Raw genomic sequence first — 23183 nt, 5'->3', positions numbered from 1 at the left:
CTTCCTATTGCAGAAGAATTCATAAGTTAGGAGGAAGGTACATAGAAGGAGGGATAGGAAGAACAAATAAACAACCACAAAAAATGTCTATTATATGTTCCCTGGGACTGTGATAGGTAAACTGAAATTCAGGTCTTTTCCTCACCATTTGGTTATTTTCCTGAGCACTCTGATTTTTATATGCTTCAGTGCAGTGTTGGAGACAAGGTAATAATTATCAAAGGGAAAAAAATCAATTAATATTTTGCATCCTCTGAGGTCATAGGTACCCATGACTCCATTGTCTGTATCTGTCCCATGCCTACTCTGAAAGCACATTCTTTGAATGAGAAAGATGACTACCTCTCTCTAACCAAGGTGCCTTACCTGGAGTAACTAAATGAATTTCAGTAGAGCATGCCAAAATGGGGTTTATGTTTGTTGTTCACTAAAGGTGAAACACGCAGTATCCATAGCTGCCATCACATACTCAGTGTGATTTATAAACTCCCAAAAGAAGTGCAAAGAATTCAGCTACCAAAATTGTGCTACAATTCAGATTTAATTACTCTCCCAAAGAAGACCCCTGGGCCAGCTGCTGGCAGAGTAAATCACCACATGTACCCTGTTGCAAATAGGTCAGAAACCCTTCAGCTCGCCAACTTACTTGTTTTGTTGGAGGGGTTACAGTGGATGTTAGACCTCTTCAATGCTGATACTGTTAATGCATTTCCTGCAACACTGGACTTAGGGCTCATTCCTGTTCAAATTGTAGCTTACCATTGACTCAGATTTCTTGAAACCGTTTTTTCCCTCATAATCAAGTAAAACCTTAGTTCAGAATTCAAGGAATCATACTTCAATGAAATAAATTAAAGCTCAGAGAGTGTCATGGTTTATGTCAGTGGCTCCTGGCCCCATGCATTTGCATTATGCATTTGTGATTGGTTCATTGTCTAGAGCTTGGATTCATGGTGTCAGTGCTACACCCACCTCGGGGTGGAGCCAGCATACAATGTAAAGGCAGGAAGAAGGTGTGTCACTCTCTTGCCTTTCTGCACCTTGCTGTTTGCAGCTACTATGAACTGCACTCCCGCCATGCCACCCTGCCTTGGAGCCAACTGAGTATGGACTGAAACCTCCAAAAACTGTCAGAAATAAGCCCTTCCTTTCCCAACTTTGGGCATCAGGTATTTTGTCTCAGCAATGAGTAACGAGTAAAAAGTAAGACAGAGGAAATGAGTGTGGGAGGATAGGAATGAAGAATTGATGGCATATTAACAGTTATTAATTCTACTTGATATAATAGGGATACTACAGCCTTATCACTTGTAATCTATAAGCAACTTATAAAATATGATCTTTGAATGACAGTAGGTCTCACAAAGCCTGCTTTTCACATAGTGCAATCAGCTGCCACCAGCATACTCCTTACATGCTGCAGAGAAGAGAGGATGCATATAAGCAGAAGAGGGGACACTATTTAGATAGAGCTTAGCAAGGCCACTCATGAGCAGAAGTGATAGATGGTGAGTGGCAGAAAACTCCTCAGCAGAGTACAAGTATTAGAAGTTTGCTTGTCATTGATTTACAAGCGCAGAGTAGGGAGAACTAATTGGTGAAGTTCGCTGACCGAGCAGCTTTTTTTCTCCACCTTTGAAGCTGTCAAGGACTGAGAATTCATAAATAGGACAAAGGTCCTCTGACTTCTGTTGGCTGCTCATTCTGCCTTCCATTGTTCTCCAAGTGCATTGTAGCCAAAAGTCTCCATACTTTGCTTTGAGATACGACTGGATTTTATTCTGCCTCCAGTGGTAAAATAAGCATTTAGAATTTCTGTAAGTTACTTTGGTAAACAATAGATTATAAACATACATACAGTTCCTACATGTTTATGCTGGCCATGTGCTGCTTTAGGGCCTAACCCATGCAAATGGTTCTACATATTGACTCATTGTTTCTGACTTTTTCTTTTTAATGTATTTGCTTGGCACAGAGAATATGTTTGTTTGGATTTTCACACATCTCAAGGGACTCAGTGGGGGAACACATTCCAGGCAGTAGCTCTGAAGTCCTGAGCAGGTGTTATGTACCAGTGCTGGCACCAGCCGAGAATGGAGACATGGGAAATTCATTGAACTTCTCTAGGCTTTGGTTTCCTGCAGTGAGAGTCACAGTAGCTAGCATTTGAAGGACTACTATGCAGCAGAGCCCTGCATATGAAACTTTCCGCTGATCCTCAAATAATCCTATGAAATAGAAGCAAATAACACTGTATACTTTCATGTCCAGAAGCTTTCGTGTCCTGAGGTTTACAGAGATGGTCTCCCACAGAACGTATCAGAAGCAGGGGGTCAACCTGGCAGTCCAACTCCAAAGCCTGGATGCTGAATCAAGACTAATAAACCGCTCTGAGGTCCACACCCTAGGCGGTGGTCCAGTTGGTGAAAGAAAGCTCCTGTCTGCAAGCAAGAGATGGCTTGCTCCACCCTTTTAGCCGAGTTTGTGCTCTGCAAATCCTCTGTTGCTGGTTTTCTAAAATACTTTTTTTGAAGGGAAGTAGTGGTTTCACTTTTGTATTTTAAATACTAGCAGCTAATTGATTTTAGATTGAAAACATATTAAGATGGCATGGTGGTACATGCCTTGCAATCCCAGCATTCTGGGAGACTGAAGCAGGATGATTGCAATTTCAGGCAGAACTTGGGCAATTTAGAGATATAGTCAGACCCTGCTTCAAAGTGTAAAAAAACAACAAGAGATAGAGAATGTAGCTCGTGATTTGAACTTTTGTGCGTTTTAGTGTTAGATCATTTGCTTAATGATCTGTCATTTATTATCCGTTCAAAGCTGTAAAATGTTACCCTGTGTTCCTTTTATTTTTTTCCTGTAGTATCCAATTATTAATCTACATCTGCTAGTCACCTCTCTTCCTTTCAATCTTTTCTCTCTCTTTTCTATTTCTACTACTCTGGAAAAAGCCTTCTAAATTTTGTACTAGTGTTTTTTAGTAGATCCTGGAATGTCTTTTTACTTTGAATTGCCGATTCCTCTAACCAAGAGTTGTGGAATACAGGATGCAGATCAAATCCAGCTGGTCACCTGTTTTTATAAATAATGCCATTCCCACGTGGTGACATTGTCTAAAAGCTGCTTTTTGTGATACAACTGCAGACCTAAATAGTTATGATAAACATTCTGGGGTCCTCAAACCTAAAATTCTATCTTATCTTTTGAGAAAAATCTTGATAATGTTTACTATATCTCTTTCATAACTTTCAGATTAAATTGCATATCTCTGGTGTTGATTATTCTACTTTTCTGTTCAAAGACTGCTCTCTGTACTTTACTATGCAGATGCCAAAAGATGTCTAGATTTCCCAGCCAGGTATTACATGCCATCCACAGATGACTGTATTCTGTCTTTCTGATTTTTTTTAGTGAAATTGTCATCTCTAGACCAGATTAGAAATGAATTGCAAATGCACTTGCTTGTTATGCCTGTGACCATTTGAGAATGTGCTGCCCTTTTACTATATAATCCATGCCTATCATTCTGTGAATTATGGTATAGGCTGGGTATGTATAATTCTGATTAAACCTTATTGATGAATACTTGCTATTTGCTAGAAATTCTGGTAAACCTGCACACTGAAGTAACCTTATTGGTCTCATACAGGAGCATGTACATGTTATATAACCATATTTACAGTACACTGGTAGTTCCTTTACATCAAGTTGCAATACAAAAATTATTTTTTTAAGTTAGTAGGTTTACACTCTGATGAATGACACAGGTGAACAAATAATAAAAATAATGTATTTAGGCTACATTCGAGGCACACAACTCTAAAGAAGTACAGGTGAAACATCCACAGAGCCCAGGGAGGTTGGAAGGTGTCATGGAAGAGATGATGCTTGAGCTGGGTATTAGAATTTGGGAAAATTTCAGGAGCCCACAATTTTACCATGACTCAAAGAATGCAAAATAATCAGAATAGCAAGACTTTGGAATTGCGTAAAATAGCAGATAAAACTAGAAAAGACATATTGTATAGAAAATATTTCAGATGTCTTATTGAATAGGGATTTAATCCTTCAGGGGCTAGATTATCTTATGTTTCTGAACATGATAGTGACAACCAGATTCTACCTAGATTGTAAATTCCGGAGGCAGAGAAATTACATGTTATTCATCTGTTTTTCTCCCATAGGACTTGCCAGTTCTGCCGTGAGCCTATTAAAATGTCAATAGATAGTTATTCATTGATTAATTTCTTCCTGAGGATGAAGAAGCATTTCTGACTGTTTGATAGCCAATAATACTTTGAGCTTTCTTTGAGTCTGATAAAATGCTGAAACCAGGGTGTTTTTTTTTTTTTCTATTTTGTTTTTTAGCAGTGAGTAGCATAATGATGCTAGGAAGCATGAAATGCATGCTATTTCTCAGTGACTGTTATCTTCATTCTAGTACACAGTAGTGGTGTTTTCAGCTTTCAGCAATTACAGGAACATTTTGAAACTTCCTAATAAAGGCTGAAAATTTATTCTCACTTAGTCCACTTAAAGTAGTGTGAAGAAGGAACCATTTCTCTACACTTAGAGACTGCATGCTATTGTCGTCATCACCATCGTCGTCATTTAAACCAGAGGGAAAGGAGATGATTCAGAATTCCGTGGAGGCTGACAGACTGGAAGAGTTTTGCTTTTGCTCTCTATGTGTGGAGTCTAAGCCCTTGGCCTCCTGTTGCTTTAGTGCCAGGAATCTGCAGCCTGTGATAATCGCCAAGCACTACAGGCAGGATGGAGAGCTGCCCGCACTGCTAACGTAACCATCAGGACTCGGGTTGTGTTTGCGGCATTGGCACTGAAGAAAAAGAGAATTTTTAACGTGTTATTGAAGGTCCTTTAGCAGTATGGAAACTGTCTTGTTTCCTTCCACAGCAAAATCTAGGATGATATCTTCTCTCAAAACCTCTACAAAGCTGAGACAACAGAGTAACTGGATGTCTGGCTTGATTATCATAGGAGAATCAGGGGTGATCTCTCCCTTGCCCTGGTCTGGTTTCCCCTACAGTGGCTCTGATGCAGATCGATTCCATAATTAGCCAGGCAATAAATAACAGCTTTGGCAGCTTCGTTTTAGAGACTCACTCTGCTTTTCCTTTCTGGTGTCTGTGGCCATCTGTCCTGGGGGCATGGGGTGTGGAGCCCGTGGAAGTTATCCTGCCTCCCTGCCAATCCTCTATAAGCTGCTTCTACAGCCATCATTCTCTTCTTCCTTCCTGCCCTGAGTTGTACCACACTAGTGTATGAGCTCTGAACCACAGATATAAGGCCTTTGCATTAGAATTGCCAGCAGATTTCTATAGGAAGTATTTTCCTTGTTTCTAGCCTTTTTGCTGAACCACAGACTGGCTAGGATGACATTTCTGTTTGAGCCTTCTGGCTTGCCATCCTCCTATGAGACAAGTCTTCACATCCTCTTATGTACATCTCTGATTAGATGATATCAAGCTTGGCAGAAGCCTCCAAAGATAGCAATCAGGTCAAGGACCTAGATGAATGCCCCTCACATGTCTGACCCACGTCAATAATATTATAATTGATACACTATTGTGCTATTATAATTGATACATTTATTGTTACATATAGTGGCACAAGTAGATGCTCACTTAAACCTTGTGAATGAAAAAGGGGAAATCTTACATTCTAAGACAGCCTCCTCCAGACCCCAGTGAAATCCCTTGATGTCAGAATGTCGCCTTTCACTTTGTTATACCTGCCTCCCTGCCGGGCACTGTCACTCAGGGCTCCTGCCAAGTGGTATCTTCTCCTCATGACAGAATGCTAAACGGTGATTTATTGCTTGCATACACATTGCTTTCGTGGAGATGATGTTTAAAACAACAGTAAAGTGCTAAATAAATTATTCAATCCATGCTAATTCTTCACTTTTATGTGCCGCAGTAAGCATCCAAATACGCAGCCTGTGGGGCATTTTATTTTTGCCACATTAATCTTGGACAATTTAAAGGGAAAAATAAGAGGAAACCGAAAGAGGAGATTCCATTTTCAAGGAAATAGATTGCTTTCATCCTGCACCTTCTCGAGTGGCAGAAGACAGGTCCAGCAGACCCTCTTGCTTTCCTGCCCTCACTCTTCCTATTGAGTCATTTCCTGTAACCCTCTGGCCAGAGATGGGGACCCCTTAGAGGCTCCTGCCCCCATGCAAACAGTGTGGCTGCTCTCAGCAGAGAATTAACCACCAAGGGCCCAGTCCTTGCCAGCAGACCAGACAGCAATAGGTTCCAAATGACTTGCATCTTCCTAAGAGATAGGATTTACAATTCCTACATTTCACTGATGCTGATTTAGAATTGAAGGGTGATAAGTCCAGAGAAGCAGCAGAGACAGTTATCTGTTTTATGCCACTGATTTCTCAGGTAGAAGAGAGTTGTCACTTGCTTCTAGCTTTCCTTAACCTCCTTTACTGGAAGCCTCATTCCCTGGATTTGATTACGGTCAGTTGAGTGATTTCCAATTCACAAAATGTCTTATCAGCATGTAGCAGATGGGTAGTTTTGTAGGTTCTCAGGAAGTCTCACTCTTTGGTGAATGTGACCATGTACGCACATAGCAAATTCATTCACGGGTGATCCTGAGGGTCGAGATGGTAGAAGAGCTAATAACGCAATCGTCTTCTGAGAGTCCAGTTCCATACCAGAAGCAATGAAGGTCCAGGCTGGATTATGCTGTACCTAATCAGCAGTCCATTTCCATCTCCTAAAGGAAAACAGCAAAGCTCTCTCTCCTCTGTTGACGTGGAGCAAGGCTTGCAGTGGTTGGAGCCCCCTGCTTGGGCTGTTGGTACAGCTCCAAGGTGGACTGTCCACCTTGCATGCAGAAGCCCTGAGTTCAGCACCCAGCACCACACAGCAATAAAAAACAAACAAACAAACAAACAAACAAAAAAAAAAAACCCAAAAAACCCAAATCTAAAGCTCTTAAACTGAGCTATTACCTATTATTAGCTGAGGACTAGTAAACTTTCATGGTCCTTAATTTCTATATCATTGAACTCAAATGTCAGAGAGTCTAACGCAGCTGTGGTATATAATATAAGCAGGTGTCTGTTTCATCTCATTTGCATCCAGGATGGCAGGTAGCAGAACAAATAATACACTGTGCCTTAGAGAGAGAGATAATTGATAGGTAGACAGAAAGACAGACAAATAGATTGATAGGCCTGCAGACAAATATAGTGACAAAGAGAAACTATCATTGAGCTGTGGGAATGCAAAAAGCCAAAATTTGCAGCACTTTCAAATTTTTTCTTCAATTGCCCTCTCCAAAAAGACCACATAGTTCGATGTTTAAGTTCTCCAGCTGAGGGCTCAGACTGCAGTTCAAACCTACCCTCTCCTGCATTATCTGCAAACTCATTTTAGTCAGGCCAGTACAGCTTTCTGACTTGTGGCTAAGAGGAAAAGAAGAAAGAATGAGATTTATCTTCCCAGGGTGGTTGAGAGGATATAGAGGATGTGTTATTAAAATGTTCAACAAAGCCACACACAAATACTTAACACATTACCAATCACAATCTGGGTGGAAAAGGAATGCAGATTTCACCAGCCAATTTAATAAGCAGAGGAAAGGAGGTTAAAGGAACTAAAGTCATTCAGTAAGGTATTAAAATTGGCTCTGTAATCAGAGTCCAGCCTTGTCACCAGCTAGCGTCAGGGCCCAATCTGCCTCTGTAATACTCCTTTTGACTTTGTATACATCATACAGAGTGTGAGGATCGTGTAGGAAATAGATGGAGACCTGGGATTCAGGAGTGCACCCTGAGATGCTTGATTTTGCACTGGGCTGCTCTTTGTTGTATGCAGTGGAATCTCTGCAGTGTCCTGGCCTACCTTCAGAAATCCCACAGATTTTGGCTTGAAGGTGAACACTTTTGAATGAAAGGATAGAAAAATCAATAAGCCTTTGGGTTGGATCATAGACATGTTTTACAACCACTCAGTCCCAACAAAAGAGGTGCACTATACTGAAGTATCTGTGGCATTTAATCTTTTAATCAGCAAAGCTTTCAAAAGGAAATCTAAGGTATTTGGAATAGCATTCTTAAATTTGGAATTTGACAGAACAGTAATGCACTTTTCTTGTACTCAGGGTTTTGTGGTCACCTTCAACTCTAAAGGCTAGCTACAATAATCACTCATGCTATTGGAACATGTTTTGGGTGCCAGAAAAAGTCCATTTTCAGAACAACCAGTCATACCATCAACAATTTGGAAGTTCTGTAGATCAGCAGGAAGATACTGTGTTGAGGGTCACGTGGGATTCTGAGATTAACAAGCATTTTGGCATAATAATGATTTGAATGTGGGGCAGGAGATAGATCATACTTGGCTCTAGGTCTTATCATGAAATTTAAACTTTTAACATAGGCTGGCAACCATAGGCATATTTTAAAGAGTGGAGGAAAATATAAGATTGCTGTCTTTAAAAATATTATGGTAGAGTTTGGTGTGTAGTTCAGTGATAGAGTGTTTGCGTAGTGTGCATAAGACCCTGAATTTGAGCCCTGAACTGAAAAACTAAATAAATAACTGTGGCAGCAGTGTGAACGGTGATATGCTATAGCAGAAGCAGATGAGGTGCCAACTTGAAGTGTCATAGTCTTCGAAGTCAGTGATGATGAGTTAATGTAGCACAGCCCGGGGTGAGGCGGATTGGATCTATACAAAACTAACTTAGAGAAGGGAGGAGTGGTGGAATCTAGGGAGACTTAGAGTTCTGAGCCTGAGCCACAAAACAGCATGCTGAAGACTGGCAGCACCAAATCTGGGCAGGGCCAGACAGTCAGCACCAAATCTGGGCAGGGCCAGACAGTCAGCGTTTCATGATAAATAGGGCGCAGTCTCAGCAAAAGTGTTATGCTGTAACCATGGAAGAAGGAGCACAGCCTCAGTGTCCTGGTGTGTCACGGTGCAGTCTGGATTCATGTCCTTACCACCCAATTCATAGTCTAGGGCTGCTGGAAGGAATTGTTCCACTGAAAGTTTTAACAAGCATCTCTATCAGTCAGTGTTGACTACAGAAAGGATTTAACACAAAATATGCAAATATGTGTGAATTTACATGATCAGCTCCCTGGCTGTCCATGGAGTTGGCTGTGGAAGTGTGTGGAATGGCTGTGTGCGCTCTGGGGATCCGAGGCATCCAGTTGAAGGCATGGAGCTCACTATGGTGTCCTGTGTGAGTCCGTATAGAAGAAGAGTCTGCATCAAGGGACTGAAGGTCGGTGCTGGAAGCCAGGAAGCAATGTCCAAGGTGAAAGGGAAGATTTGGGCTCTGTAGTGATTGATTGATTGTATCAACGTGAGACATTTAGAAGCTTAACTAAATGGGTTTAACAACTCTACACCCAAGGATGGAGAAGAAGACCCACCCTAGGGTAGCTCCTCACCTGGAAGTATAAAAGTGAAGAAGGAAGGACAAATGCATTCCATTCTTGGGAGAAGCTCCAGTCTTATCCTTTGGTTTGGACCTCATCTCCTGGCTTCCAATATAGACTCTTCAGCTTTCCGGCATAGATTCTTCAGGCTGTCATCCTAGAGCCTTTGGACTTCTGTCACAGACCCATCAGCCTGCTGGTGTGGATTTGCACACTAGGGTGAACTCCATACTTTGGATTAAACCCTTTGGTCTCCAGCATGTAGACAACCTCTGCATGCTTCCTCATTGGACTCTGTGGCTGACCATCTAAGCCAGTCATGTCATTTCTTATACATTTGTGTATCTCGTGTTATATTTGTTTTGTCTAGTAAAACCCTGACTAATGCAGAAATTGGTACCAGGAGAGTAGGGTTATTGCTGTTATGTTGCCTGGCCATGTGACTTAAGAGCCTTGGAAATTAATTTGGAAAGATTCTGAGAAACTGGCCAAAAAGACAGTCCTTGCATACTGTAAACTATATTGGATACTTGTGTCACAGCCTGGAAAATCAGTTCTGATTGAAATGTTACCTGTTAAGATGAAGCTCAGGAGGCTTCCATGGAGAAGGACTTCAACGGCTTCTGGACTCCAGGTAGTATATTGTGCTTTGGCTGAAAGTTGGTCTTCGTTTTGCTTCTATTTAGAGATAGTACCTGGGGGCAGAAAAATTTCAGTGCAGTCTGCTGTTGGGATGGTAGCACAGTTACTTTTGACCAGATCTATGTTGGAAATTTAGAGCAAAAGCCAGTAGAGTAATTTAAAACATTTGGCCAAAAAAGAAGACTCTATTGGAACTGTGGGTTACAAAGATAAGCCAAAGGAGAACATAGTTGTTTAGAAGAACAGGACAATGAAAAAATAGAGTATATTTGAATTGCAAGAGATCCTTATATTTTAGTCTTGCCATGCCATGTTAAGAGTTAATGGGAAGCAAGGACTGTGATTGTAATTGTTCTTTTAGTTTATTTTAGTTTGATTTTAATGTTTCATATGTTTGTAACCAGGTTAATCAATCAAAGTATTGTGTTTTAATGTTAAACCTTGGTTACCCTTTAAATGTTTGCTTTTGGTGCAGGAATAAATGTAAAAAGAATTGCATAGGTGCATTTGTTGTATTAATATAAATCTCAATGGAACAAAAATGTTAACTTTTACAAATCTGCCACTAAAGACTAGTTTAAAGAAATGTGTGTGGTTATTCAGTTGATCAGGGGTGGATTGTTGCTTCTAAAGATATAACCTACACCCTTTGTCAAAGGGGTGATTGGATTTTAAATGACTTTTTCCAGTATTTGCCAACTTTTCCTTAACAGAAGAACGAATAAACTTATTTGGTATGTTTCCTCAGCCAAAAAAACTTTGTTATTTATTAGTACATTTTCTTGTAGTTTTAAGATATCTAAATTTCACTTTTATGCCATATATTTTAAATCTTGAGCTGCTTTTTAAGCAAATTGTATCCTACTGTGCCTGTGCACTCTGACCAAGCAAGGAAAAAAGGATCTACCAGAGAAGTCAGTTGTTATGTTTATTGATTTCTATTTTTAAGAGTATAAAGTACTTTTCTCCTTCTCTAGCCTATTTTTAGTTCTACCCATAGGAAAGCAGAAATTGTGAGTTTTGCTTACTGACTAATCTCTGGAGTTTTATTCCTATCGCTTTTCTTAATTATGCTTCAAGGGGATGAGAAGTAAATATATATGTATTAAACCTTACATGCTTTTCATTTTTATTCCAGTGTTGTACTGAGGTTCTTGTTCTGATACTAGGATCACAGGATCACCATAATATAAATATTTTTATTTATTAGCTTCCTGTAATATTTTATGTTCATCTTGAAAGGTGATATCTCTTAAAATGGAGTTGACCTCTTCAGACTTGTGAATAGCAACATAAAAACCAAGATAGAAAAGTAGAGACTGAGTGAGTTGGTTTCATTTCTGTTCCATGAAGCTGAATAATAGAAATGATATGGACAGGAAGGCCCCTCACCTTGAAAGTGCAGTTTGCTGCATAACAGGGTGCTCACTTAATGTGTGGGTTCTCACGCAGGAGCAGCCTTGGTATTTAGAATGTCTGTGATTCAGACTAAGAGTGATGAGGGAGCAGGAAAATCGGTCTTTCCCAGAGCCTTGCATCTGGGGGTCAGAAGGAAATTTCTTTATTCCTCTCATCTCTTCCATGTCTCTGTCCTTGACCCAGGCTGCACGGCTCTTCCCTAATTAAACAAGTGGCACATCTCTTTGGTTAACAGACTTCCAAAGAGAAGATGGCACAGGGAATTTTATTGCCATACAGAGGCAGAATCCTCTGCATTACTCGTTTTACAACTCTGTGCCCTTGAATTTCTCAAGACTGGCTTCGAGGAGGGTGCCTCAGCATTTGTGCTTCTTGCCTTGTAAGTGCCAGGGCGGGGAAGAACAGTCTGTGAGCTTCTCCAGGATGCTCTCCCTACATTCCTTGAACCACTTCTCTCCAAACACACTGAGGTGCTTTTTCCTTTCTCTCTCTCTCTACTCTCTAGCTCCAGTTACTGCCGTGTCTTCAAACTTTGTCTTTGAGTTTCTAGGTCTGTTAATTTTTAAAAAAATTACCATATGAAGACAGATTTTGTCTTGACTATATATTTTCTTCATGTTTTGTATAATTGCTGCACCTTGGTCCTATTTGGAGATTGCATCAGTAGAGCTATCTGGCTTTATCTATAAAAATATCATTTAATTTATCATTTCCCTTCTCCTCACTGACATGTGATGGAAATATATGGTGAATGTTTAAATTAAGAAATATTACATTAATAAACACACTACCATTAATCCCCCTCAAAATACTTCTCTTGCTGTAAACACATCATTCTCACATCTCGTTTCTGAAGCAGTTCTGAAAGTCCCCTTTTGTAAGTATCTTTATAAGGTGTGACTAAAAAATACAGTGAAAGTTGCTGCCAAGAGTCATCCTATAGAAAGGCAGGCGCCTAAAAACATTATAGTGTGTACTGAGTTGATTACAACACTTAGATTTCATCATTGTTTCAACTTTGGGGAAGAGACAAAAATTGCACAGTGCCACATCTCTGAGGCGTAAGGTGGGTAAGGACCCACCTTAGTGTTGAGGAGCCTGCCCTTCCATAGGATGGCACTTCACAGTAGCATTCACCATAGTTTTATCACACATTATGAGTAAACGCATGCAGAGTATAATTTAGGGCAGCATGATTTACAAGAGGAAGAAAAATGAAATTACCAATACTATTTACTAAATATGGGTATGTGTTTTGGGAATTATAGTTTTCTAATAATCAATAGAAGAAGGAAGAAGAGGAGGGGCAGAGCAGGAAGGACAGAACTCAGGCAGAGCAGTTTGGGATTCTGAGATTCATAGATTGTGGAGAGAGAACATTTTTTGAGTTGATGGTGTTCCTAGCTTTGGAAACAGAAGATACTGCTAAAGAGCAAAGGTGGTATTTTAAAGATTTCCACAAAAAACAGCTAGAATCTTGTGAATACATCAAGCTTGGATAATATAAATACCTGACTCTTTAGACTCAGCTCTAACAGTCTATTTATTTAAGATCCATTTGCTTGTTGCAAGAGAGGATTTTAATTTGACCGAAAATTGCAGTTTTTCTCCCATTAAAGTGTCATGTGAAATATATTATAAACATAATGTAAAATTAAATATATTATAAACAATTATGTGTGGGCTACTACAAATCTAAAAGGTTATTGGGATATTAAACTCATCCACAGGTGATAATTTACTGGTTGCTTTCGAGATGGCTGCGCAGTTCACGCTCACCCCACTGTTTTACTGGGGTTTCATTTCTCCTGTGGTGTTTCTATGTTCTCATGGCTTCAGGGGTACACATCTGTGTGTAGGAATGCCTGAGCCTCATACCCACCTTTCAGCTTCCCTCTGGGGCACCTTCATGCAGTTTAGCAAGTGTTGATTTCACTCTCTCTTGATTCAAAAAAGAATGGAATTACATATTCATTTAAATCTTCCTGAGATCATGATAATGTAAAACATCCTGTTGAAATCTACAGAGTGGTATGTGAGTGTCCCCCATCAAGAACTTGTGATCCAGGTTCAACCAAGTTCTGTACTGCATTCAATGCAAAGATCAGTTCCTAAGGAGGATCTCACCAGGATTCAAAATTTTAAAAAGGAAATAAAAACAGCCAAATCAAACCAATGATTTGAAGTCAATAAAGAATTGAAACTTACACCTTGACTGCTCAGGGCTGTCTGGAAGAAGATAGAGTGGGAGAAAGGTTTTGGGACTAGCACGGTCTCTGAGTGATAGTGTTGTTAATGACAATTCTGAAGGAAACAGAAGTGATAGTGTTTTAGATTCATATTAGATAATATACCATTGGGGACTCTGGAGCACTGTGATTAGGATTGTGGATGTGACATGAGTGAGTTAGTCTTGTCCACCATTGACTAGCTTAGAAATTTAAGTTCCCTAGCTTCTCTGCACCTCAAATTCCTCACCAGAAAACAATGAGGTGATTATTTGCCATACATTTGATGCTGAAAGTATCTGGCACACAAAATAGACATCCAGTGACTGCTAGATATCATTAATAGGAGAGGTCAGTGGAGCACGCAGGTAGATAGTCAAGGTCCATCACCACTGTTGCTCTGCCGCCACAGTCCCCTGCTTCTCTTTGCTGGCAGAACCAACTTCTGCTGTAGAAAACTCCAAGTGATAAAAGATTCCAGTTTCTTGGGAGAAAGGGAATCTTCTGGAAGGCTTTTGGGAAAGATTTTCCTCCTTGTTACGGTTTGAATGTTCAGTGTCCCTCCAGTCCAAATGATGAAGGGTTGATCACTGCCTGTGGTGTTACTGAGAAGTGCTAGAACCTTTGAAAAGTCGGGTCACTGAGGAAATAGTTTTTCAGGGAATGTTGGTGCCTGATTCATCCTCTTATTTTTTGCTTTTTAGTCTCCATGACTATCTAGTGCCCCCTATTAGGATTTTGTACCTGGCCACAGACTTAAAAACAGTAGAGTCAACTGACCGTGGACTGAAATGTCTAAAACCATGAACCCAAATTAGTATTTCCTCCTTTATGTTATCTTGGTGATTTTCACAGTGATAGAAAGCTAACACTGCTTAACTTAAAAACAAAACAACAGCAAAACTTACACATGCCATGGGAGAAGCCCTCGTTTTCTCCAGTAGGTGTAACTGTGCATGTATGATGACAGGTGTGGTGTGGTGGCCCTGCAAGCATAATGGTAGGTGATAGCACTGAGAGGACATTGTCAGAGAGGACATGTACACATCACTTGGGTCTTTAAGCAGATCCTGGAACTGCATACATGTTTGCTGGACTTCCTACATAGGAGACAATAAAGCCTTGTTGTTTGAGTCACTTTCAGTGATCTGTTTCTTTCTAATAAATAGTAGGACTCAACCAGAGCTCAAAATCAGTCAAATTCCAAAGCCTTTATCTTTTCCAGCAAAGCTCACTATCAGCGTAATATTTAAGGCCCTCCATAACAAAGCCAAGTCCTATCTTACTCATTCTGATGTTCTGTGTTACTCGCATGCTAAACTTTCGGTAAACTCCAGGACTTGCTCATAATTCCCTCTAAGTTCTCACACCATGGATCTCTAGTCTCATACTCCTTTCCCTACCTTGGCATCTCTCTTCCCTCCCCTTCCATGAAAATCAAACACACCTCTAGGAATTTTTCCTCTTCTAGGAACCCATTCATGTTTCTTTCTTGCTATCTAAGAAGTGTAAAATTTTTTCTTCTGTGTCATATCTCTTTCCTCCTTGATTTGTTAGTATCTGTGTATAGATCTACCTCTTCACCAAACTGTAAGCCTCTGGAGATTGGTACCAACTCTCATTCCTCTTTTTTACCTTTATGGCACGTAATATATATAATATTTTTTCCTTGCCTTTTAACAAGGCTTATTAAGTGTTCAATTAAATTTGGAGGATATTTAAGCTGAAATGGCATAAGAGCTTCTGAACAAAGCTCTTATTTTCTGGGAATTACAGAAGTTCTTGTTCGTGAATTCATGATCTCTCTAAGGACTCAGAAGATCATTAAAGTTGTATTCATGTTTTTATACTTAGAGATCTTACCAGATCAGATTCTTAAAGGATTCATAGTTCCTCAAAAGAATGAAAACTAGTTGGAGAAGTATTAACTCAGCTGAAGACATAATCTGGAACATGTATTTTAAAGAAAATCACTGTTGTGATTTTGCTTCTTTTCCTTAAAATTGGAGTGCACAGAAAACAACCTCAAACAAAACAGTGTTCTGGCCAATGAGTGTCCCTCTTTTATCCAACATTTTAATTTCCAGGACAGGTTATTCCAGATCTTGTCCAGTCCCTTTTATTTTTTTCTGTTTCTATCTTTGCATCCTTTCAAAGGAATTCAGCTGAATATTCTGTAGCAGCAGATACAACCAACAGAGTTGCAGCCCTCTGTGCTGAAACTGCACAAACACCAAGCCCCGCTGAAGCTGGAGGGAGCAGGGTGGAGGCAGCCAGTTTCCTCCCTAAACTCAGCCCGCAGACATCTCCAAGAAGCCTCCCCTTGCTCATGGAACTGGCTGTGGCCAGTTGGGGAGAAGGTTTGTGAACACCAGTGGGAGGAGCTCTGCAAAGTCTCCCCATGTGTCACAACTGCAGAAATATTTGCCTGCTTCAGCCCCGGATCACGAATTACTGATGACCAAGAGGAAATGAAAGAGAAACTATGGTTTCATTGACTTTTCTGGGGAACTGCTCCTGACCTGCGTGGCTCAGGGTTTGAAGCTGCAGACCGTCAGGACTGAAAGGGATGTTAGGATTCCATGGTTCACATTGCTCCACTGTAAAGCAGCCTAAGGCACACTTTATTTCCCCTGAGATTTGTTTTCGAAGCTGGACAGCCCAATAACTCCCTGAAGCCTCCCCTTGCTCATGAAGCTGGCTGTGGCCAGTTGGGGAGAAGGTTGGTGAACACCAGCAGGAGGAGCTCTGCCTCGCCAGCAGGAGGAGTCCTTTGTCTCTCGGACAACTCAACAGACTTTCCTCCCACACTGTGGCTATTTCTTCACTCTATTGATGGTTTCTTTTGCTCTGCAAAAGCATTTTAAGAAACTGAGGTCCCAGTTGGTGAGTCTTTATCCTGTGCAAACTGGGCTTTGTTTTTAAAGTCTTTGCCAATGCCAGTGTCTTCTAGAGTTCTCCTGTTTCTATCTCCCGGCAGATTCTGTGTTTGCTTTAATATTTAGATATTTGATCCACTTAATTTTAATTTAGTGCATGGTGAATGATACGGGTTCAGTTTTAATCTTCAGCATGTGGAAAACTTTTTCCAGCACCTTGTTAAAGAGCCTATCCTTCTTCCAGTGAATGTGTTTGGCACCTTTGTCAAACACAAGGTGGCCTAGCATGTCTGAAGTTGTTTCTGCATCTTCTAATCTGTTCCACCAACCTTCAGGTCTGTCTTTTTTTTTTTTTTTTTTTTTTTGCCAGAACCATGCTGTTTTTGTCACAGTAGATTTGTAGTATAATTTTAGATCAGGGAGTGTGATGACCCCTGCCTTTCCTTTTTGTTGCTCTGCTTATCAGAACCCCAAATCCAAAGACCCAATCCAGAAATGGGGGGTTGAGATAGATTGACACTTCTCACATAAAGAAGTAGAAGTGTCAAATTAACGTATGAAAAATTGTTCAAAATCTTTCATCATTTGAGAAACGTAAATTAAAACAATGCTGAGATTCCATCTCACTCCAGAAGGAATGGCTATCAATAACAAATTCTGGCAGGGAGGTGGGGAAAAAGGAACCCTTCTCCACTGATGGTGTGAGTGTAGACTGGTGCAATCACTGTGAAAATCAATATGGAGATTTCTCAAAAATCTAGGACCAAAGGTTCTGTTTGACTCAGCTGTTCCTCTTTTTGGTATCTTCCTGAAAGAATTAAAAGCGTTATACCACTTCATATATATGTATGAAAAATATATATTTTTCACACCAATGATTATAGAAGCACAGTTTGTAATTCCTGACTCTTTGAAACAGCCCAAATAGCGACCAGTGAATGGATAAATGGATTTTTTTATACAATGGAGTACTACTCTGCCATAAAGAAGGAAAAGCTTGAGACATTTCTAGCTAAATGAATGCCCTTTGAAACAGTTCTCTTAAGTGAAATAAATCAGACACATGTAAATACCACCTTGTTTTTGTGGTATAAGAAACCAAAAGTGTAACTAAAGACCAAAATATATAATAGATACTGTGAAATAGGAAGAAAATATTCAAGTAGGAAAGGGAACTAGAGAGGAGGAAGGAAAGGAGGAGGGAAAGGAGGAAAGGAAAAATGAGAAAAAGACAAATGGAAACAATATTTCTGTAAATGAGAGGAAAAAGGATTGAAGAGAGGGGAAGGGAATGCGAAAAAACAAGCAATTAAGTTATATCATGTACGGGTACAAATGCCCTTTAATGAAGGTGATCATTATGCATACCTAAAATATACCAATGTACTTTTTAAAAAATAAGAAATAAAATTTGAGAAAGAAATAGGACACAAAGAGAAACAAATAATACAAATCATTAATAATCAAAGCTATAGAAGACATTTCCCCATTATCAGTGATTTCCCTGAACCAAAGATAAGCTGATTGGAGAGAAATGGCCAGGTTGAGGGTCCCAAGGGTGACACAGGAGGCACTGTCACCTGCGCAGGTCTAAGAGGTTCCTGGAGCTGAAGCTGAGAGGAACTGCTGGAGATCTGCTGATTTCCTTCCTGGAAAGATAATTTTCAGGAATCCTCAGAAAGAGGCAGAGTAGGTTTTATTGGGCAGAAATTTCAGTACATGCTCAAGAGTGGAGTACAAGCCTCAGAGTCACGGTTGCATAATTTCCTGGAAAAGGAAACATTTTTGGTTCACTTGAAGGGGTGAGGACCATGCAGAAGGCCCCTGCACCTGCCAGGTGTAGTAGATCTTTATGCAGGGCCCAGGTTGTTGTCTTTGTTTATTAGATAGAACCCAACCTCCTTTGGGTTCTTTGAGCCTATTCCTTTATTTTAGGTTCAGATTCTTTAGTTTCTCAAGTGAGCCGATTCATGAATTTTCATTATTCCTGGGACACTTTGGATGGGAGAATCTGGGTTCTCAGCTCTAAACTGGGAAGGAAGCCTAGGCTTGCTCCTTGGGTACCTCTGCCTCAACTGTGCAGAGGCTGGCTTTGTGCCTGGCACTAACCTTCCCTGCCAAATGGGAGAAGGGTGTTCCTTGTGAGGAAGTGGGCATGGCTTCCATGAGTAAACAAAGCAAAGTTTCTTTCAGGAGTTCTAGGCAGCCATGGAGTTGGTGGGAAGGAGCCATGGCAAGAGACTAGGGCAGATTTCTTGTGTTGAGAGCAGTTCTGACACTGAGTCGGGGTACTTGAGACACATCACTGGGGAAAGCCAGAGGGTCTGCATGCCCATGCTCTAGTACAGTGTAGGCGGAGGTCAGCAGCAGTGGGTATTTGGATTATAGCTATTTAAAGATAGTCTCCTAAGATTTGAACAGGAGCCTGTCAAAGCTGTTACATGGTCATTATTTTGAATCAAGAGTGTTTTGACACTGGCATACAAACAAGATGTAGCACTAAGTGGGGAGCTGATGGATGCTCTGTTTTGAGTGTATGTGTATTTACAAAACTTGCTCAGTCTGTAATTAAACGTTATATACTTCAACTCAACAGTTATAACATGAATATGTTTATAGAATGATTTTTAAAAATTGACATTATTCAAATGTCATGCGTTACTGCATTTAGCAGGCCTGTTAATTTTTCTTTTTAAAAGTTTAAAAAGTACATAAAATTATAGATAATAAAACCAGAATAAGGGGGCAATTACACTTTTAAAATTTTCTCATGAAAGTAGTTATTTACACTGTGTCCTTTAATAAAAGCTGTTAAATAATAGACCAGATGGGAAAACGGAGACAGTGAACCAGGTCTAAGGCACACAGGTGCGTCCTTCCCTGTCTAGGAGTAGTTGGTAAATACTGTAATGTGCATAGCCAGAAAAGGGGGAAAAAAGAAGGGAAGAGAGACCTCACATAGTTGATCGAAGATGTAGCTAAAGGTTAGCAGTTCTCCATTCCAGCTCTGCTTCTGAAAACAGAAATTGTAAATAGATTGATTTCAGCAGACATGCTTTGAAATGTCATGCAAGATGCTGCTGGGGCTGCAATATTGATAAACTGCCTGAGTGTATCGCTGGCATTTTAGTTTTACTAACCCGCAAGAAGAGGCAAAGAGCAGAGATCTGCCTTCCTATCGTCTGCCCAGGGAGCTGCTCACACAGTGTCTGTGCATGCACTGAGCAACTCTACACCCTCACAAGCCGGGTTAAAGGGCTCCTTCTGGGGCGCCTTGGCCTCCCCTGCCAGATGAATGGAAGACATGGCCCGTGACCATCTGAACTTCATTATTTCAGTTACTGCTGTATCGCGTCAAGAGAGCAATGCCTAGAAATGCTTGAGGCCCGCACCCCCGTTTTCTTGGTGGGGGATTTATAAGCCTATTCTGCAAAATTGCACCGAGGCGCAGCACCATGGTTCTATGACTTCAAATACACAGCCACCCTGCTGCTACTGATCAGCATTCCCGGGATGGGGGTGATTGAGTTTAGCACTTAGAGCAAGTGAATTGACAGGCAGATCTGTTGGCATATGCCCCCACTGTACACATGCCATCTGATGTGCCCGGAGGGCGCCCCGCCCCCCACATGTGCTCATGGGCTGCCACAGAAGCGAGCTTTGAACAGAAACGTGATGCTGGCTTGTGTTGTGGTTCAATAGAGGGTGACCAGGAGGACAGGGCTTTCAGGATATCTGTCTTCATATTCCCATGGTCTCTATTTCTTTAAACTCAGAGCAAGTCTAAACTTGCAGACTTTTTGTTTGTGTACTGAGAAAAAATCATTAGGAATCTGCTTGGTGTCCCTGTTTGCCTCAGTCAGTAAAGCTCTGCACCTGAAGAGGGGAACTTGGATGGATGCTGCTTTTCTGGGCATATGGTTGCCTCCGGGTTCAAGGTTAGGAGGCTTCCTGCTCACCATGCTAGAATGATCCCTTGGCCTTCATAGGAAATTGATGCTAACATTTTTCTGCTGAGTTGGAAACAGTAGATCTGGGCCCAGAGTTCTAGGTTAGGAGTCCCAGGAGGAAAATAGGAATTTCAGCAGAAAAACTGAGCAGATTCCGCAGCTTCTCTCCTCCTGTAAGAGTGATCAGGCATGGGGAAGCCAGTGATTAGGAATATTTTGGTATAGGTGGATGCTGGCCTTTGCTGCAGGCATCAAGAAAGCCACATTTCCCAGCTGTTGTGATGAGCCTGGCTTTCAGCTGGAGTGGGAAGGAATAGCTCTGCTCCTCACCAGCTTGCTCTTGCTTTAATGAGCACATTCTGTCCTAGCTGGTGTACAGGCTCTGCCTCACTCTCTTTCTTTATGTGCTCTATTGCGTCAGCTAAGGTTCAGTGGAGGATTTACAGGGTTTTCTTACAGTGGCCACTTGCAGGGTCAGTTGTAGAAGAATAGGAAAGGGCCATCCATGTCCTGGACGGCTGGGGATTCAGTTAAAAGTCAATGTCCAAGAGCTCCCTGCAGAGTTTTGTACTAGTTCCTATCAAGAAGTGGAAAGCTGTGTGCTGGAAGGCTGGAAACAGCAGTCCAAAGGTGATGCTGAAGACCAGAGGTCCTCTGAAGGAGCAGAACTGAGACCTGACTTCTTTTGCTTTTTATGTCCTCCAGGCTGTGAGCCAGTGGCTTGGCCACTCACAGCCAGGGTGCGTCTTCCCCCTGGAGTAGGTCCCTTATCCCAGACCCATCCAGAGCTGCTAAATCCAGTCTGCAAGGCGTTTCTTATTTAAGTTGACACCACAACTTACTATTACATCTACTGACATCAGGGAAAATTTTGGACTCAGTAAATGTTTCTGATATTTGAAAGAACTAAATCATCTGATTTTTTCTGAGCAAGGATGAAAGCAGTGCTAGGTTAACTGTCAGAAAAGGATTTGCTGGGAGCTTAATGACATCCCTTATCCGCACAGGTTCCTTCCTGGGACTCATTCCTGATTTTTTAACTTACATTCTTTCTCTTTGTGGAGGCTTCTCCATCCCCCAAATTCCATAAGTTTAAGATCCCATAAAACCTGGATTTGCTCCTCTTAAAATGCTGTTGTTTAGCCAATCTGTGGTGCTTTGTGACTTCTATCCAGTGACTTTCCTAAAAACTGAGAAGTCAGGAAAAAAAAAAAAAAACAAAAACAAAAAAAAACAGGTAAAGCAAAGCTCACAAAGGAGAAAGGAAAGATTCTCATGCAGATATTGGAGATCTGCATGCTAATTGATAGGTAATTTGTGTTTGCTACCTTATTTCACTCCACCCCAGCCACCTTTTCTGGAAAGGAGGTAGCATTTTCCCAGCATGCCTGTTAATAGATGGAGATGCCAACCTTCAGAGGGGTTAGATAACCTACTCTGGTGGTTTCAAACACTTATCCAGTGACCACTTTATGGTGTGCATGCCTAACAGTTCTACCAGCCTTCTTCTTCGAAGTGCTGAAAGGCTATAGAGTGAGAAATGAGAAAAGTGAGAATTATCTTTTGCTACAGGGTGACAGGGACAGCCTGATTGGGAAGGCCAGCCAGCCCATCCCTGGTCAGTGTAGCACATGCTTGAACAATTCAGTCATGTTAAGCACCCATGAGAGGAAGCCTAAGTGCTTCCTTGGGCCATTTCAGTTCTAGGAGATCATAATTGAGACTAACCATGATGTCTTCTTTTGTCTCTAGGTGATTCTCATTCTGACGAAGCTCTATGACTATAACCTGGGGAGCATCACCGAGAGCTCACTTTGGAGGTATGTGGATAAACCGAGGCAACAGTGATTGTGTTGTTTGTGCAGGATGGCAGCGAGGGTTCGGGTTATTTGCACCCCTTCCTTCTGCTGCCCCTCCTGTTTGCTTATGAACAGTTCTGCTTCCTCTCCAGGCAGGGCGGGAGGATTACCCACTTCTGCCAGAAGAGAGCTTTGTGCTATGATGATCAGTGGGTTGTGCTTATGCATTTTGGCTTCCATGGTCCTCACTGATAGGGGAGCTTTTAGAACAAAAGGGAAAGTGGATGGCCCTTCCTGGAAGGAATAAGCATAACACTTAGGTCTGCAGAACCCAGCTCCCTAGCAGAGCAACACCTTCTCACAGCCTCCTTTCTGCAGTCTTACAGATCACTGGCAGCACACAGGTGAGCGCATGCACCCTTTTATATGCACACCCTTGTGGCTGTGATTCACGCAGTGTTGCTTGATGCCTACAGAGGGTGAGAAAAACACCTGAAATAACTAAGCTTGTGCTCTGTAGGGACAGAGCAACTTGTTAACTAAGAGGACAAAGATACAGTCAGGCTGTTAAGAGTGAAAACCAAGAGGATGGCCTGCTCAGAAAAGTGATAAAATCTGCTTCTGTTTACTTCTAAAAGTCGACTGTGTTTTTCTTTTACATCAAAACCAATCTGGAGCCTAGGAGAGGGCTGCCTCTGTTTGGTTAATCCCGTGCCAGCTAGTAGTTCCCATCCCAGTGACAGGATAAAGGTGACCCTAGGAATAACTGGAAGGTACAGAAGTGTGGGTAGTCTGGTGGCAGCCTGAAAGGCTGTTCGGTG

The 23183-nt window shown here is 41.3% G+C and overlaps 1 protein-coding gene across 6 annotated transcripts in view; it reads left to right on the top strand.

Annotated features, from left to right (window-relative positions):
• Sorcs1 (sortilin related VPS10 domain containing receptor 1) overlaps positions 1-23183 on the top strand; it is a 496139-nt gene that overhangs the window by 142152 nt on the left and 330804 nt on the right. For all 6 annotated transcript variants that reach the window (XM_013158158.2, XM_063244677.1, XM_063244675.1 and 3 more), the window contains exon 2: positions 22316-22383. In XM_013158158.2, coding sequence (XP_013013612.2) covers positions 22316-22383 — 68 coding nt within the window. The remainder of the gene's footprint in view (positions 1-22315; positions 22384-23183) is intronic.

The sequence above is a fragment of the Cavia porcellus genome, unplaced genomic scaffold (genome assembly GCF_034190915.1).
Source record: "Cavia porcellus strain 051 isolate PalLab524CR breed Dunkin Hartley unplaced genomic scaffold, mCavPor4.1 scaffold_2, whole genome shotgun sequence".
Taxonomy (NCBI): domain Eukaryota; kingdom Metazoa; phylum Chordata; class Mammalia; order Rodentia; family Caviidae; genus Cavia; species Cavia porcellus.
This window is presented reverse-complemented; position numbering and strand designations above follow the sequence as displayed.